Raw genomic sequence first — 18149 nt, forward strand, 5'->3', positions numbered from 1 at the left:
GGAGATGCGCATGCCTCGTCATAACCTCACGCGAGGGAGAAGACAGGGGCAGGCCGCCGAGGCGCACTTGAACGGGCCCTGGTGTCGTGTCGGGCAAATAGGATCCTGAGCTCATCATCATCCCTCGCGTCCGTCTGGTCTCATCTCTGCTCGTTTCGTCCGGACCGCCTATCTGCCCCGCGAATAGCGTGTCAGCGAGAGGCTGGGCTGGAGCCTGGGGGGATCCCGTCCGCCCTGCAGCGTCAAATCGACGGAACGATGATGAGGGGTTGCTGCTGCAGCAAGCCATGACGGGGCCATTTTGGCCACAAGTGTTTTCGCTGGCACAGACGGGACTGGGTCCTGCGAGCTGCAGCTGTTCAGACGGTGGCCGTTGGCGTGCCTTGGCGAAACAACAACATCCAGGAACAAGACCGGGAAACCAGGGAAGTCAAGTGGGACAGAGACGCGCGCCCGTGGGCGAGAATCCCGTCTCCCCAAGCCAAGTCAAGTCCTCGGTGTCCAGCTCGGCAAGCTCTGCCAGCTTTTGCCGGCAACCCCGGTGCCGCGGCGCGTGCTGAGGTCGCATCAAGGACGCCTCGTCAATCTTGTCACTCGCATCCCGCTTCCGCTTCCGCGTTTGCATCATGTCCCGCGCCGTCCCCCGTCCTGACCATGGGGCAAACAGACTTTCGAAAGCTAGGACTGAAGTCCGTCACAACTCGTCTCGATAGGTCGAGATACCATTCCTCGGGCCCTTCCTATATGGCCCTCTCCCCTCCTTGAGTTCGAGCAAGAGAACGTGATGATGGATATTCCCGAGAAATCGGAGCAAGGTAACTCGTTCAGGCAAAGCCGGTTGCTGCGGTGAGAAGTCGGTTCCAACGGGCGTCTCTGGTGCGTCCTGCCTTAGTCTCGAATCTAGCGTCTTGGAGGAACGAACGCACCAACCCCTTGGAATTTCGGCGGTGGATTCACGTTCCTCATCTACGAACAATGGACCATTGTAAGGCGAAACGAAAGGAAGCTCGAGTCGAATTCCCATGCACGAGTCCGTTTCAAGACTCTATGCCTGCGCGGCGCATGTCGAGATGATGCAAATCCGAAGCCGTGTTCCTGGTCGGTGATTGTGCAGAGTTGGCCCAACTGAAGCGGACAGGATGGGGCCTGAAAACGCCTGTCCGCGCCCCGTCCCCGGCCATGCCACCACCACGACGCCTGCCTGCTTTGCTTGACAGATCAGTTGCACGGAAGGCGTTATGCCATGCCAACGTTCTTTCTCTTCATGTAAATTTCTGCCTTTTTCTTCTTCTTCTTTTCCTTCCTTCTTTTCCTCCTCCACGAGCAGGCAACGGGTACAAAGTGGGGAAGCCGTGTTTCGGACAAGGTCTCTCTGCTTGGCCCTTCACCTTCCTGAACGACTGGGGTTCCTTCAGCGTCTCCCGTCATCCCCAGCCTCTTCCTTACAACTGGGTCCACGATCCATGAAAATCCTCCCTGCCGTGATCTCCGTATTGCATCATCCCATCGTCGTTCTTGCCGGCCGATTGCCCTCTCTCTCCCCACTGTCCTAAACAGCCTTATCGTGCTTACGTACTCTTCAAATCTTGATCGGATATACCGGTTTCATCTCGGGGGCGAAACCCCCCATGTGAATGCCTTGCATCCGGCACCACTTCGCCGTCGCCGCCTGGGCGAGGAGAAAGCCTATCCAACTTTTTCCAACTTTTCCTCTGTCACCAAGCGCATCCTCCAGACTGTGTTGCCCCGTTCCCCGGCATGTTGTTATTGCTAAACCTCACTTACACACGTCCTCGCGGCAACTCGCCTTGAGGCGAAAAAGTTGGTACGTGCGTGCGTGCGTGCAATCCAGTCCGCTCATGATCCTCCGTGCACAATAAGCGCCCGAACACTCCGTACATACCACGAGGTCCCGGTGGCCCCTGCATGTCCCAGTTCCTCGGCCGACCCGGCCGCGCTACTCTGTTCTTGCCGTGACTGGGTTCCGCTGTCATCGAAATTAAGCTCCTTGGGCGAAACAACCGGCGTGGACTTGGAGGACCGTTGCAAGAAAAAAAAGAAACAAAATTCTTCCTGTGCTCTCTGCCGTCACCCCGGTCGGCCGGTCTTGGTTTCGGTCCAAAGATCACCTTGCAGATATAGCCTGCAGTACCGTCTCTTGCACTGAGGGTGTGCTAGGCATCGCACCGGGATCAACATCCTCTTGCTTCGGGAAGTGAAAAAAACTAGGTCGGTGTGTGCCGCAGAGGCCCCGAGTCTCTCCAGCAACAACGTCCTTTGCGCCCGTTCCTCAGACAGTCCTCTATGCCCGATGAGCCAACACAGAGCAGATCATCTCGGCTTGTTTCACTTGGGATGGCATGTGCCTCCAGAGACTCACTGGCGAATACTGGCTAAAACATTCAAATCTCAATGCTGCATCGATGCGCAGCTGTCATGGTATCTCGTGCGTGACCACGCCTAATTTCGCCGAACAACAAGCCCCGATCCACAAATCCTATCAGTACTATGGTCTAACCGCAAACCATTCGTAGACTTTCCAGGTTCATATTCAAACACCGTTCGCCATGCTGGTGTAACCATGAATCACTCATCCGCAAATCTCACTCCACGCGCGGGCCGCTCGGCGCTCTCACCTTCATCATCTACGGTGAAGCGAACGCGCTGGGTAGATCTAACCTCCAACTTGGCCGAATCTCCGTTGCCCTCAGCCTCGGGACTGCGTGAGCGCTTCAACCCGTTCGGAGATGTTTGGTACGCTGGCTCGGCTCCTTTCCCGTTCACAGCGGAATCTTGGCCCGTATGCTCAACTCCACCGAATTTGCCCCCGAAAATCGGCTGAGGATGGCTCAGAGGGACTGTCTCTGCTAGGTACTCGTTCCGGTCCTTTGCAAGAGGGATGATGCTAGCATTCCGGATCCAGTTGTAGATGGGACGATCGTCCAGGATGGACTTGCACTTCCAGTGCTCGATCTGGGACATGCTCTTCTTGCGCTCCACAATCACTTCCTCAATGCTACCCCGCAGGACGAGCGTCTCGACGGTAACAGGTTTCTGCTGGCTGATACGCCGGGCTCGGCCGATGGCCTGCGCCTGAATCTGCGGGTTTAGAACAGGGTTGATGAAGTAGATTCTCGAGGCCGCCTTCATGTCGAGACCGACAGCTGCCTGCGTCAAGTCCATGAGGATGACACTGAAGTAGGTTAGGACCTGCAGCAGAAGACATACACATGGATCAGACACTCACCGGAGCTCGGGATCATTGTTGAACGTATTGATATAAGACATCTTCCGCTCGTACGAGAGCTTCTTGGCATAAATAAAATGGCGCACATGGATCTAGTCATTGAAGTTAGCTTGTCTTCATCACTGCATAAGATTTGATACGGAGCTCACCACTTCAAGTATACCCGCCAGGTACCACGCCACGTTCTCGTTTTCATAAAAGATGATGAGTTTCTCCCGCTCCTGGTGCTCAACGATGGCATCGATCAGGTAGGAGAGTTTGGCAGACACGGTGGAGACGAGCTTCGCTTTCTTCAAGTCGTCCGGAAGGTCCTGCTCGGGAGGAGACTGGCCTGGTTTCTGCAAGACGCTCGCCCGGAGATGGCGAGGGACTCTCTCGCCTCCCAATCCCGTGTTACCTGCCAGGACACCTGCATGCTTCGATGGTCTCGAGTCGGCCTTGGTAACCTCTGCTACGGATGTGATTTGTCCGGCTTGTTCCTTGCGGCCCTCTTCCTCCAGCTTTCCATTCAAGAGGCTGTTCAGCTTTGCAGTGTCGCTCCGAGAAGAAGCGATCAGCTTCTGTGCAGCAAGCACCATGCCCGCATCGGTGCAGGTAGGGTTCGTCTTTCTGTCATCCAGGGACCAGGCTGAGCCAACGCCATTGGGCAGAAAGTCTCGGATGAAGATGGGTACCTCGTTGAACTTGTTGCTGAACTCTTTCAGCTGGTTGTTGATGGCAATGTGAGCGACTTCCATGGTCTGTTTGAGCAAAGCCTCGTCCTCCTCGCTGATGAATACCTTCTTCTCTTCGACAAACTGTTGCGCAGTCTCGAGTGACTTCTTGATTTCATCTCTAGTGAAGAAGGAGCCACCAAAAAAACTAGCTTGTTTCAAGTTGTGAACCAGCTGAAGCAGGGCTTTCCGCTGATGCGGGTCGAAGAAGTAGTCTCGGTCGACTCTCTGGGACTGGACAGCGTTGAAGATGATCATCATCGAAAAGATGTTGAGCGACAGCTTATCCTGGTAAGATCCATCCAGCACAACGACTTTCTCGTTGACCGACGGAAGTAACGTGTTGAGCTCAGACAACCGGTGTCTGATGAGTAGCGAGTTCAACGTGGCCCGGAGAACGCCCTTGCGACCGTTGCTTCGGGAGCTGTGCTGCGGCTGCATCACGTAGACGGCCCAGTCCGCCGGCGTGTCTGCCGTCTCATGTACGGAATTGGACCAAGGTCGAGCATTCAGATACAGCGATACTATCGCTCCAATCTTCTCAAGATCACCCTTCTCCGCCTCAGCCAAGGCCGCTGCCTTGTTGGCACTTTCAGGTGCGCCAGCAGTGGCGTTGGCGAATTGTCGATCGTCTACACCGAACAGCCCGGTGGCGGGTGTACCGGTCACGATCCAGCGAGCAGAGAAATACATGGCGTCGATGGCCAGAAGAACATTGCTCTTGTTTGCAATCCTGGCGTAGCCCAGCTTGTGACCTTCGTCGACGATGCATCTCTTGAAATGAACCTCTGACAAAGGGCAGTCAAGCATCATTGTCTCTCTCCAGATCCTGTCTAGCCGTGAATTGGTGACGAGGACTATATCGTATGTGGATAGTACTTTAGGTTCGGGGATCTTCTCGTTGTGGCTGGTGAGCTGCAGAACCTTCAGACCGGCCGGGCTGTCGGGGCCAACGGTGTGCTTCTCGATCTCCTGAACCCACTGCCGCACCAGGTTATTAGGGACAATCACGAGCGACGCATGGCTGTGCCAAATCCTCTTGGGTGGCCGTTCCACCGGAGGGCCGCGACGTCTGAGACGTCTAGGTGGGCGATTAGGAACGTGGTAGAAGCCGGGATTGCGCCTGATAGCATCAATGCACTTGGAATACACTGCTTCTTTCGGCTCGTATATGTTGAAGAAGGATTTCCAAGCGGCCGATCTGCTGGTAGCAGTGGATGCAGCCATGTCTGCGAGTGACCCGATACGCCTTCTCACGCGAACGTCGCTGCCCTGATGTAGTTCGGGCGTGCGGGTGCCCGAATGTCTGGAGGCAAGAATGACGGCAAGGCATATGAGCGTCTTGCCAGAGCCCATTTGTTCAGCTAAGATTCCGCCCCTGACGCCCTCGTAAAACCTAGGCTCTTTCAAAAGGACGCCGGCACTGAGATCGTAGTAGAAAGTCGCGCCGGCCTGGTCGGTTCCCCTGATAAGTCTCGGGTCGATGACCCGACCAGGCTGGCTCTCGCGTTGAATCATGACTGCAGCCGAGCGCCGCTGATAATCGTACAGGACAGAGGTCTTCTTCAGGCCGGGGAGATCGCCATCCAATACGCTGTAGGCAGCTTCTTGGTCGGTAGGGTTGGCAATCGTCTCCGGGGCGGGGTCGGGAGAGGGGATGGTGTTGAAGAGTTGAAGAAGGGAAACCGATTCATCGTCGTGGTCAACTTCCTCTTCGAACACGTAGTCTAAAGACAAACGCTTTGCAGATGGCTTGCCGGACCAAGTCTCTGGTGTAAGGTCTAACAGGGAGATGAGGGACTTGCGAGACTTGTGTAACTTGCTACGGGCTCGATCAATGAATCGATTATCAACATCGTCGGGCAAAACGTAGATTCTTGCGACGCCAGCCTTTCCATCATCGGGGTTGATCCTGAACTCCACGCGAATCCATTTCTCGGCGACAAGCGCTCTGTAATGCTTGAAGGATGCCGATTTCAGGAAAAGGTTGTCGGTTTGGTCGAACAGCTCGGCGGAGCTGCCACCGACGGCTGGGAGAGCCGGTGAAATGCATGTCCAGTTGCCGAACCTGTTCTGCAACTTCCCCCACTCATCATCTGTGAGTTCGCTATCCTTCTGAGTGATGATCAAGCCCCCCAAGGGAACGTAGCTCAGTGGTGACGACATGAGGCGAGGTTGACGCGTCACCCGGAGGCGCCCGGTTTAATTGAAATGCTCGACGGTACTCGTCATTCGGCAGAGGCTACGTAGGTCGGCCTCCAATACGAGGCAAGAGCGTGTTTATGGTTTTTTGAGTCGAGTGGGTGATGATTCGGATGGTTGATGGCGTCGTTTCAGTGTAAGAGGAAGGAAGGAGTGAGTTGAGTTAGGTAAGGTTTGGGGAAGGTGGAAGCCTGGCACAGTGTCAAAATAAAAAAGGGCACAGTCCAGCACGCAGCTCGTCCGAACAAGATACAGTGCGGCGCAGTCGATACAAGTGAGATGCGGCTAGAGCCTTATTTTCTCCTCGGTAAATAATTCTCATTTACTCTTTTCCTCAACTTTAACTGAATTATTTAGTCAACGAATTAAACCAGAAATTTGGCTCCCCAGCGCACAAACTCCCTTCGCCGTTGTTTCAAGGACCCATGTTCCCCCCTCCCCCTAACACGGCCCAGAGAAGAATAACGCCAAACGTCTCCATCTCACCGCCCTCGGAGCGGGATAACTGATGGGAACGGGCCTTTAGATCTTGCCGCCCTTGGGCTGGGAGGTGGCATTGATGGTGACACTCTTGCTCGCCTTGCCGGCGGCGGCCGTGTCGAGCTTGATGTTGTTGTCCAGCTTCTTCTGCTCGGCGTCAATCTTGGCCTGGTTGGAGGCGCCCTGAGCCTGCTGGACCTGAAGACCCAGAACCTCGAGCTGGAGCTTGAGGACCTTGTTCTTGATCTTGCCAACCTTGAGGGCGTCGGCGTCGGCTCCCGAAGCCTTGGCGATGGCGTCGTTGAAGCCTCCAGCGTCCGTCTCGGCGCTTTCGGCGGCGACGCGGGCGGCCTGAAGGATGGCCAGGTCGTCTTTGCTCACTCCCGCGAGATTGGCCTTGATCTGGTCGACCTGTGCCGTGTTAGCCTGGGTCCTTACGATAGATGTCAAGCCGAGAACGTACGGGGAACTTCTGAGCAACCTCAGCAAGAGCCTTGCCGCCAGTGCCGTCAGAGACCTGGAATTGAGAATAGTCCTGGACGGTCAGGATCTTGGCCTGACGCTTATCGACCGCGTCGACAGGGGCAGAGAGGCCGGTGGCGGCGAGGGCGAAGAGAACGGCGATCTTGGAGAAGTACATGTTGGTAGGCTGGTTGCTTGGTTGGTGGAAGGTGTGGGTAAGTTAAACAGAAGAATATTTACAGTTGAAAAGATATTGGTTGGCAAAGAGTGAGTGGAACAGCGCTGCTGTGGAAAATGAAAGGAAGGTTATTATTGAGTCTGATGTTGTTGATGATGAACAAAGAATATAACAGAGATTGGCTGGGGCAGCGGGAGGATCTTATACCAGATGTCCCTATAGTAAGTCTTGCCTCATCACTGCCCCAGGGCCCCCTTCGTAGCTCGGCGACCTTTGCCTTTCTCTGACAGGCAAAGCACATCATCTCACCTTCGCGACAATACCCCTTAGGCGCCCGACTCCTGGGTCGTCCGAACCAGCATCTCAAAGCTGTGATGGCTCCTGGGTGTCTGTCTCATCCGAGCCTTGCTGCAACATAAGGGTTGGGCGGGCTGCAACATCGACACCAACAGGAGCCAGGGCCGACCCTTGCAGAGCTCCATCGAGAAGACAAGCTTCTTTGCCAAGGGGCGGATCTACGAGCGCTGTCGATTACGTTCTCGGCGTTCCCCGACCCAATAAGACGAGGTATTTGGTTCCGACTAGGCCGTCTAGGCTGACTGCGTTCGACATCCCACCGGCTTTGGACATGTTCGAGGTTTGGGCTGTGGCGGTTGCGAGTTTGAAGTCTGTCGAAGATCATGGTGGATCTGCTTCAAACCCAAGGTAGCTAAACCCGATCGGGCGGTCCTTACTTGCCCGTCTGGAAGAAGTGGGGGATTAGCCTCCGGCCGCCAACTGGCGCGTGGGAAAAAGGCCACTAGCGCCAGGTACGGCGCCACTTTTCCGTCACTGTATCCACTTCGTAAACGTCCCAAAACTCCTCAGGTCTTCACTCCGTTCAGAAGCGATCCCGGAGTCGCTCCCGCCTTGACCATACGCTTCCCCGTGTGCCTCTTCTTCTTTTTCACGCTTAATATTGACTCCTGGCCCGTATTGCCTCTTCGGATGACAAGATCCGCGGACAAGGGAGCCTTGGATGAACCGTCACCGGGCGGCAAGCACATGGCACGCAACTCTCAATCGTGTGTTCGAGGTCCGACTCGAGCCTTTTTGACATCTCCGTCACACCTGACGCGCTCCCTCCCTGCACCCCTTCGCGCATCCCTTTGTGCATCCCACCTCGGTTGCGATGGCCCTCAAATCTGGTCGCGCCACCCACCTGGGCTGCTCAGATGGGTTCTTTGAGCGTGTTTCGAGTCTTGGTGCTCTGCCACTTCATGCAACCTAGACCAAGAGAAGATCGGACGTCAATCCTCCCGGCGATTCCAACAGCTTCGGTACCGCCCTCCGAGGAACCCCGACACCCTGATCACATAACAGAATCGGTCGATCTTAGTGGCTGCTCCCATTCAAAGTTGCACGACATCTCATCTCGGGACGTCAAGTGAAATCTTGTTCCGGATGGCAGGTGCCGTGTATGCACGCCACTGAGTCGAGAAAACCCTGTCTCCCGCCAGTCTCTGACGCTGGCGTTTGGATTAACGATAGCGAGATCCATCTTGCTCGGGCGAATCTTGTAGCGTCTTGCAGCCTGCTTGTCCACGCTGGAGGAAAATCTTTCGTCGACAGCCAACGGCTTTGTTTTCCACCATGGCGCCGCCATCTCTGACTCGGGGTGAGTCGACCTTTGACACTTGATGATCGACTATACTTTTCCCCGAAGTGCTTGGCGAAACAGCTCTGTTTTCATGCTTAATGCGAACTGGGACGGAGTCACGAGCAGCTGTCATGTTCCAGATAAACTGGAAGATGAGGTAAAGTAGTCCAATTCTCGGGTATCTGACTGACAGTACCCACGTCAAACGTCAAAGCTGGGAATTCCAGAAGTCCTCTTCATGCCCACAACGCCAGATCTCTCTTCGTGTCCAGAAGAAGAGAAAAAGAAAGAAAGAGATAAACCAGTCCCTAGAAAAACATCTACTCAGTAGATGTCGTCAAAGAAGCCAAACAAAGTCGTAAATGTCGTCAAAAATGGATGGAAAGCAACCAGCCTCCAACGCCAGGGTGTGTACCTGACCGTCTACCACCCGTTTGTAATCCTGTGTAACGTTCCCGTTCAGATGGACTCGACAAGTCCTGCCTTTCTAAGCCACTATTCAGTTCGCTCCAGGAAACCCCGAGGCGCCGGGGAACCCAGAAGGTCGCCCAGTGGGCGTCGCACCCGAGGGAACAGAAACATTGGCGCCGCCGTCGGACTGGTATACCTTGACGGAGTTGATGAGCCAGAACGCCTCGGTAAAGGCCTGCGGGTTCGCCGCCACGTATTCGGAGCACTGCGGCGCGAGCGCCTTGCACTCGTCGTTCTGCTCCCACACCTTGCCGGCCCAGTCGCCGCACAGTGCAATGTTGAAGACAAGGTTCTGCTGCTTGAAGTGCGAGGGGATGTCGCATCCGGCACCGCCGTTGAACTTGGCCAGCGGCTGGCCCCACGAGGCCGGGTTCGGGTTGCCCGAGCTGACGTCGCCGGGGATGGCGCTGCGCGGGAAGAACCACACCGAGATGGCCTGGCTGTTGAAGTCGACAGCGTAGACGCCGCCGCCGATGGCGTTGAAGCCGTCGCCGTAGTTCTGGTTGCTGGCCGTCGTCTGGCCGCACCCCGTGAAGGCCGTGCCAGTGTTGCAGTCCTTGTCCTTGAGCGTCGTCGACGAGAGCGAGCCGTCGTTGGTGACGCTGCAGCCGGGCCCCGTGTGGAGCGTCACCGAGTTGGACTCTTGCGTGTTAACGCCCTCGATGATGTCAATCTCACCCGAGTTGGGCCTGCGAGTGCGGTTAGATGACGGTTCATCTCATCTCATGGTGGTGGATTGAAGCACTTACCAGTTGGGGCCAAACATCCAGAACGCCGGCCAAACACCGCAGCTGCTCGTCGGCATGTGCTGGATATCGGCGATGAACAAGCCCGTGTCGAAAGCCTTGTTCGAGGTCACCCTCACCGACTGGCGACCCTGGCCTTGAGTCTTTGAGTCGACGCCCAGGTAGATGCCGCCCCTGGCGTAGCCCGCGAGGCCCTTGTCGTTGGCCGTCTGCGCGCTTGTGTACACCTGCGAACCTCTCGTGGGGTCCGCCTGGTCGAAGAAGCTGAACTCGTTGAAGAAGTTTGAGCTGTCGAAGTTGTCATGGAGCACGTACTTCTGCTGCGCTTGGGCCGGCCCGGGCGCGCAGGAGAGGAGGAGGGCGGCGGCGCCCACCAGAACCGTCTTCATCTTGTGCGAAGGCATCTTTGCGATATGCGATCGAGATCTTCCGTGCTCTTGAGAAATGCTTGCGTGTCTCCTTTTCTTTTTCTTTTTCCTTCAGCGGACCTCGACGGGCTGAAAGTCAAAGTTGTGTATGTGTGTGCTGGGATGAGGGGTTGAAGAGACTTGGGAAAGCCTCTAGGAGGGAAATGTGTCCAAAGACTTTTGACTCAAAATGGGACGAGGGAGAGTCAGAGGGACATCAATCAAGATGTATACGATGAAGAAGAAGAAGAAAAAAGAATGATGTCGTTGGTCCTGAAGTGAGCCGGTCACTTTGGGTGGTTGGTTGGGACGAGTTGGTCCTGTGTTGTTGCGTCGTTGGGCTGTCTAGGCAAGACCTAGGGATAGAGAAAGGGCGGCTGGGTTTATCTTCCGAGGAATTTGAACCGTTGTTTATTGTCCCCAAAAAAGAGTGGAAAGCCCAGAAGCATACGATGCGGCTGGGGCTTGGTATTGGTAGCGTTGGCCGTTCTTGGTAGACTTGGGAAGGAGCCAGGTCGGGGGACCTCGTGTCGAGTGAGTTGGTGAGATGAGTAATGACGCACAGCGCGCGGCCTCTTTTGGTTTTGCTTGGGGCCCTATTCAATAGAGGCTGACTAGACCGTGAAGTTTTGACTCAGACTCGGAGCCCTCGTATTTGCGCTAGGCAATGAAAAACCGGATGAGGGGAAGTGAAATGTGAACCAAGGGCAGAGGGATCAAGGAGTGGGACCTCTTGCGCGATGACGATAACTTCAGCCGGGAAGGATTGGAACAGGCGATGATGCCTCGTGGGGGCTGAGAAGCGAAGTGAAGAAAAGTGAATGGGGGCCACGAAACGGGCGGGAAGAAAAGCTGAAAGAGGCTGAAGGAGGTTGAAGAAGACCAACACTAAGCACGGCACATCGCAGGACTCACGAGCCGCAACCCCATCGGGGAATGCAGTCAGCTAAATACGGCTCGAGGAGAAGGCGATGGTGGAGGGGGGGGGAGACAAGAACCCCGGCCACCGGACACGATTTGGGGGTCGTTGTAAGTGACTTGTCCCATCCGAACCATCTCTCTGTCTTGTCACTCGTCCGTTCTACCGAGTTCTGCCCAAGGCCGCGTCCCCATAGGCACACAAAGACCCAGTTTAGACTTGAGCCCGGAACCATGGTGAGACTGTTTTTATTTTGTTTAAACCTCTCTCTTTGCTTGCCATCTCGGCCCAACTCCTCGGCGGTCCTTGCCCCCCCATGCTTCATGCGCCATGTAAGTGCAAGTGTGATTGCGCAAAGGAGTGTGCTCGAGGGTTCACTTCCAACGAACGACAGGTCCTCGTTTCGATGTGTTTACCCGCCAAGGCCTGCCATGGATGGTGATTGCCAGGGGAGTCCCCGGGAGACGGGCAAAGGCACGGTGGAGAGGACCCGGAGCGAAGATGGGGTGATTAGGGGCAGAAAGGGCTAGCCCAGCTCGTGCCTTTGCCTCCCCTCGACTCGGTGCCGAGAGAACGTTGTATACATACAGGATGCCATGCGAGTCCTCTGATGTCGAGACAAGGACCCAAGTTGACGTGTGAGTGGGTGGGCTTGTGCGTGCTTTTTGAGAAAAGACGGGGACTGGAGGGATTGGGGGGGGCATCGCTTGGGTTCATGGAGGGGGGGCGGAGGGATCGTCAAAGTGTTTCCTGGCTCAGGTACCCTATATCATGGGGACAAGGGGCGAGTGGGAGGGTTCAGATGGGACGAACGAAAAAAAGGAAAGGGAACCAAGACCGGCAGGAGGACCTGGGACATGGCCCACCACTGGTCGAGAGGCAAAGGGAGAGACAGGTAGCCGCAGATGGCAAGCCGTTTGGATGCCGGGTTGGACGTCAAAGATTCTAGACGTCGGGCGTGCGTGTGCGCGTGTGGGAAAGGTTGGTGGAGGTGTCGTGGTCGTGGCCGTTTCGAAACGCGGGCCATGCCAGGGGGCGGGCGGACGGACGTCCAATCGTCTCGCTCCCGCGGCGGCGGGGCCCGTCAGTCTGGAGCACGCGGCACTCACTCGCCCTAGCGGCGGCGGCTGTCTCTTGAGTCTAGGAGGCATCCTACTGGGTAGCCCTGCAGTGCGGTTGTGTGCCCCTGGGGCGAGGGGGGGAGGATGTCACTCTTTCAAAGTACCTATCGGCGGCCAAGACAAGGCACAACCCACACACCTTATCGGCAGTCGCTTCTTTGGCGGTGCGCTTACAAGCTCCTTGCAGGTCGTCCCCTGACCACACACACACGCGCAACTGTCACTCCCTCGAACTAACGCAACCTTTTCCTCTCCTTCACCCCTGACAGTAGTCTCGGCCCCTGCGCTGGACACAAATCGCTCAGGTATACTATGTACTGTGTAGTGTGGTGGGGGCTGCTGGGGCGGTTCCCACGGGTGGCTTTGAAACATTCGAATGCATTTTCGAAGGGGGTAAACCCTCTCAGAAACATTGGCAGCATTCAGAGGGGGGGGGGGGGGGGGAGGGAGGCAGACCGTGGGCAGGCTGAATTGAAACATTTGCCCAACCACACTCGCGCTCCCGGCAGCAACACTGCGCACACGCGCGTCGTTCATAGTCGACCATTGCGGTTCGGAAACACTCACACGGACTCACAAACCCATTTGAGACTCAGTCTCGGACTGGGCTCTCGACTTTCCCATGGGTCTCGTGCGAACGACAGGCATGCATCGCGCATCCTTTCTCCTCGCCTCGCTCGGGAATGTTGGACCCCATAGACAAGCACGCGCGCGCCTCCACGTCGCATCCGTCCGCTTCGTGAGTGGATTTTCTTTTTTTCTTTCTTGCTCTCCGTCGGACCTGCTGGTCTGTACATCGTCTCGTCAATCGTCTGCAGCGCCGTTATTCAGCCCGTCTGCTCTTGCTTGGGGGCGGCTCGAATTAGGCCCGGCCGTCCTTGGCGCTCCATCCCAATGTGTTGGTCTTGTGTCACCTACGGACATGAAGAGCATGCATCACATCGCATCGCCTCGCATCACATGCTGGGGGCCTCGCGATGTTGGACCTGGGGGCGGTCCAGCCAAAACGCGCCATCCAACAGCCACCTCTGACTACACTGCTGCCAGTGATCCCTTGCCGGATAACCGTCTCCCCACGAGCCCCTTGACCGCCCCCTTCTTGACATCTCTACATAGTGTACTGTTCCCATCGATGTTCCCTTTCGGGTCTTCGGGCTGCGTCGAAACACGGGGCTGCGTCGAGGATCGTGGGCGAACCCCCCGGTTGATGCGCGCCGACGGGTTGGGGATGACATGGGACGGCAAAAGATCTGTTTCCCACCCCATTCCCACTTTGCTGCGGCGCGCAGCCAACGTCTCAATCCATCCCGCGCCCAGAGCACCAGAGGAGGACCCTCAGGGAACACGCAAAACGTGTGCGCCGTCGGTGTGGGAGAGATGCCAGTCCCATCTCCTCGCCGGATCAAATGCTCCAACGGCGACATCTACCCAACATTGTCCACCGACAAACTGAACCGTCCCGCCCGAGTCCCCTGCGTGGGGTTCTAGAAGCAGGGGAAAACCGACGATCAGCCCGAGAAACAAGCAGTTGCCATCCGAACGGCCGGCGCGCGCAGATCAATATATGCGGAACCGGTATCCCTTCCCCTACTGGGCCCTGGACCCAGTATTACCTGACTTGTTGATGCCATGCGACTGGGGGACCCGGTGAAAGTTGTCGATGGGGCACACCGAAAAAAAAAAAAAAAAAAGGTAAGAAAAAAAAAGAAGAGAGAACGGTCTCGACACGTGTAATAGAGTCGTGCCGTTATCCAACAGCTTCGGTCCTGGGCGGAGCAAACAATCCGTAAAAAACACACAAAGAAAGAATGGCCTGAGAGAGGCGAAGAGAGCCCGGGGCCCACAGCGGCGATGGTCACCTCCGGGGCGGAGCCCAAAGGCGCCGCATCATTCGTAGCGTACCGGTGGCCGCCTCCGCCTGTCCGACGAGGTCGCAATGCCGACGTCCCTGAATCCTGCGTAAACCAGAACTCCCATCTTCAGAGGCGAAAAAAAGAAAAAAAAAGGTTCGCAAACTCATCCACTACGTAGCCACACGTGATCGTCATGAACGTTTTCATGCAGCGCGGACGAGCTGGACCAGGTACGCCCACTGAATATCCCAAAAAGGCAGACAACCCCGACGCATTGAAAGAAAAGATGTATGCCCATAGCCGTTGGGGACTTAACCATGCCGTCCCCCTTTTCGTCTTCGTCCTCCGGAACCGAGCTCCTGTGCCTGACTGTCCGGGGGCAAGATGCCCAATGAGCACCGTCCAGGAAGCCAAAGTTCATCCCTCCCCTATCAATCCCAGATGTTGATCCCTTCCCGGTGCAAGGGACAGCCTGCCACCGCCGCCAAGCCCCAGCCCAGACTCCTTCCCATCCCAGGACTCTGCGATAAGCTTGTTGGCTGCCATGCCGTGCCGTCCTACGTATCAGGACTTGATTCGGCACAAGCTGCCAACTGACATGTGGCAGGCCATGCGCGTCCCGCATCCACCGTCGAGCGTCCTTCAAGTGTTTGATCTGCACTCAAGTAAATTGGACAGCAGCGCAAGTGGCGGTTCCCGAGTGTCACTTGAGCTCTTGGTAGGCTATCAACGACGGGGACAGGAGCCGAGGATATAGCTCATGCCGTTTCACCACGGCAGGCAACGCTTAGCATAGCAGTCGTTATAACCCTCCCGTTGCCCGCCAAAACCCCAGAGTCTCACTCGTTCAACATATGCGAACAGGTAATAAGGCATAGATTTATAACGCCACTCAAATGCAAGCCAGCTCATATGACGGGGGCATGAAGGCGACGTCAGCTCTTGAAGCCGGGGGGTTCCCAAACGGCTCTGCTCCCGCCCATGCTTCTACACGAATTCTGGATATGCCACGGCGTATAACGCCCAGTGCAACAGTAGAATCGCATGGCTGCAGCCAAAAAAAAAAAAAATAAGCACCATAGTGTTTTACACATCGCACCGTCGAACCGAGCTACCCAAATACTCCTATCCCTCGACATTAAACTCCCTTCATTTTGGTAATACCGCCCCTTGGTCCAAACAACCGCCTCGTTGTACGGCTTCTACATCGTTCTTTCATAACGCTCGTGATGTATGGACATCAGGGTGCCCCGAGCTCCCGGGCTTCGCATACGTATTTTGTGTGGTATACAAGATAGGTGTTCCTATATAGGATAAGCAGGGCGTGGGAAGAGAAACACGGTCGACCAGCCGTTATTAAGTGGCCCGCGGATTGATGCGCAAAGGCGCACCGGGACCGTGTCTTTGGTCGTCTTAGAGCTTGACTTTTTGGCCGGTGAGCTTGAACCAGAGGACGGCGATGAGGTCCTCCTTGAAGCGCTCCCACGGATTGCGATTCAAGTAGTAGCTGAGCTCGCGGTAGTTGTACATCTCGCCCCAGCAATCGCGGCCCCATTCGCAGCCGGCCATGTTGACGACGAAATCGCGGTCCTTCTGGTCGTAGTGAATGCGCGTGTCGTTTCCGTTCTCGGAGCATGCGCCCGGCGGGAAGGAGTTGATCATGCGCTGCGGGAGGAAGGCCGTATGCTTGCGGATCCAGGGCTGGGTCGCGTACATCTGCTCCAGGGCGTCTTGTTCTTTGTGTTCCCACTCCATGTGTTTCTGCTCGTAGGCGACCGGGTCCCACCAGACGTCGAGCATACGGTCCGCCCAGTTGCCCCTCTTCACAAAGAAAGAGCCCAAGTTGAAGCCTGAGCAATCCTGAGAGAGCATCAAGTTGATGGACTCTGGCCTTCCGTCGCCGACGGGACTTCGCGACTCCTCATCTAGGTAAGGGTCGGTGAAGGGGTGGCTGATGTTCAAGGGGTTGAACTCGTTAATGTCGCGGTAGACGTGCTTGCTGAGGTCGTTGAATATATGGTTTTGTAGGGGGTACGAAAGTTCCATCACATAGGTGTTCAGATCAAGCCACCAGACCCTGTGCCCAGACGTTAGCTTGGATGACACCAAGTCCCGCGTGCTCAACATACCATTCAGCTTTGGGATACTTGCGGAAGGCGGAGCGGATGAAGTCAACCTTCTCCCAGCTCTCGCGCCATTCGTGTGCGTATCGCTTCTTGGTGCTCATGTCGACAATCTCGAGATCGTATCCCCACCGGTTCGCGTACTTCTTCTTGTTTCGTACGCTGTCCCGTTCGATGGCCCATTCGCGAGCGCCCTTCCACTCCATGACACCTCCCCCTACGTTGGCCGCCAAGATGATGACATACTTTTGGCCGCCGCCAAAATGTCTCCGCCAGTGGTATACTAGAGCTGTAGGATGGTCAACGACAAGTCCAGGGTGCACCGAGGGTTTCCCAACGTACGAGTGTTGTAAAACACGGTCATGGCCAGGGAGAATAGCAGAAGGATCAGCAAACGCAGCTTCATCTTCCTCCCCATGCGCGCGAAGACGCTCCGTATCCTTCCCACCAGAGGTACCTTCTGTGCCGCCCATGATCCTCGACCCAGCTTCTCCTTCTCAGCATAGTGACCATGATTGTTGAATCGCGGCAGACTACTCGATATCCGGCGCATGTGTCGTGTGAAGAAGCCTTGGTTCTGCGTAGAGAAGGACGGGTATCCGTTCATGCCTGCGGTTCTCATCTTGGAGGTCTCCCAAGGCGATGTTGCGCCGTTGGATGCTGAGAAGCCTCTGCTCGGACTCGATCGGCCACTGGTGTTGATGGTCAGGCCAGGGCTGGCCCAGCCACCACCAGGTATAGGCGATGGGCTGCGCGAAAGCGACATTGCGGTGTTGGGGGTGCCTGCAGCATTCAAAGAACACGAGATGTCAGCAAGCGGGTCCCTCCGTTCGTATTGTCCAACCGTGCATGTGTTGGTGGCAGGCCGGGGCGGAGGGTCATATGTGAGCCACGGGATCAAACTGCAGGTTGAAGAGGGCAAGAGAGTAGGTGCGGGACAAAACGTACCAGGAATCGGCGCGAGACCAGGCAGCTGGCCGTGGACTCCCAGGAGTTGGGAAGAGCCACGGTCGCCTGGGCCGTTAACGGTGACGGCAAGCCCGCTAGATGCAGAAGAGCGGCGTCGGTGATGGGAACGTGTTGGCCTGCGTTCGCTGAAGGACGAAGAGGCGGCAAATTGCTGTGATTGATCCAGGATGAATGATTATCGAGGGTTGTGACCAGATGGCACTTTTCGAGCCGTCTGGTTACAACGCGATGGCCAAGATGGACTCGCTAATGTAGAGGTAGAAAGGGACGGGGGTCGACGTATCCGAAAAGGGGGTCCCCTCTCTTCCGTAATAGCTTCTGGTGGTTCGTGGAATCCGAGTGAGGCTGTACAGGTGGTCGGTCGGGCAGGGGAAGATGCAGGTGGTAAACACAAGGGCCCAAGGTATGGCAGCTGTAAGGAATCGGGGCTCGGTTCGTTGGCTTTCCAGTTTGAGGTGCGTAGATGGTACGGGCCAGGTGCGGGCAGGCAAAAAGTTATTAGGGAGAAGTGGAGGAGAGTCGTCTCCAGGCTGGGGTCTCTTTTTTCTTTGGTGGCAAGACGGCCGATTGGGGTCGAGGCACACGGGAGAAGCGAAAAAGAGGGCGTTCGCATCGCCTG

The 18149-nt window shown here is 56.2% G+C and overlaps 5 protein-coding genes across 5 annotated transcripts; all 5 read right to left on the reverse strand.

The window, feature by feature from the left end:
• Positions 1 to 430: 430 nt before the first annotated feature.
• Positions 431 to 625, reverse strand: ColSpa_02515 (uncharacterized protein; the record flags this gene model as incomplete). The annotated part of the gene is made up of 1 exon (XM_049268727.1): positions 431 to 625. One exon carries the CDS (start codon positions 623 to 625, stop codon positions 431 to 433), a length of 195 nt encoding a protein of 64 aa, XP_049124684.1.
• A 1961-nt stretch (positions 626 to 2586) lies between these two features.
• Positions 2587 to 6126, reverse strand: ColSpa_02516 (putative ATP-dependent helicase; the record flags this gene model as incomplete). Its single annotated transcript, XM_049268728.1, has 3 exons — positions 2587 to 3193; positions 3248 to 3339; positions 3397 to 6126. 3 exons carry the CDS (start codon positions 6124 to 6126, stop codon positions 2587 to 2589), a joined length of 3429 nt encoding a protein of 1142 aa, XP_049124685.1.
• A 558-nt stretch (positions 6127 to 6684) lies between these two features.
• ColSpa_02517 (uncharacterized protein) lies at positions 6685 to 7282 on the reverse strand (the record flags this gene model as incomplete). The annotated part of the gene is made up of 2 exons (XM_049268729.1): positions 6685 to 7053; positions 7106 to 7282. 2 exons carry the CDS (start codon positions 7280 to 7282, stop codon positions 6685 to 6687), a joined length of 546 nt encoding a protein of 181 aa, XP_049124686.1.
• Positions 7283 to 9420: 2138 nt separating this feature from the next.
• On the reverse strand, positions 9421 to 10542 carry ColSpa_02518 (endo-1,3(4)-beta-glucanase; the record flags this gene model as incomplete). The annotated part of the gene is made up of 2 exons (XM_049268730.1): positions 9421 to 10081; positions 10142 to 10542. The coding sequence occupies 2 exons, from the start codon at positions 10540 to 10542 to the stop codon at positions 9421 to 9423; spliced, it is 1062 nt and encodes a 353-aa protein (XP_049124687.1).
• Positions 10543 to 15851: 5309 nt separating this feature from the next.
• On the reverse strand, positions 15852 to 17327 carry ColSpa_02519 (putative alpha-galactosidase B; the record flags this gene model as incomplete). Its single annotated transcript, XM_049268731.1, has 3 exons — positions 15852 to 16515; positions 16568 to 16850; positions 16904 to 17327. The coding sequence occupies 3 exons, from the start codon at positions 17325 to 17327 to the stop codon at positions 15852 to 15854; spliced, it is 1371 nt and encodes a 456-aa protein (XP_049124688.1).
• Positions 17328 to 18149: the final 822 nt, after the last annotated feature.

Source organism: Colletotrichum spaethianum (genome assembly GCF_022836535.1).
Source record: "Colletotrichum spaethianum MAFF 239500 DNA, contig04, whole genome shotgun sequence".
Lineage (NCBI taxonomy): Eukaryota > Fungi > Ascomycota > Sordariomycetes > Glomerellales > Glomerellaceae > Colletotrichum > Colletotrichum spaethianum.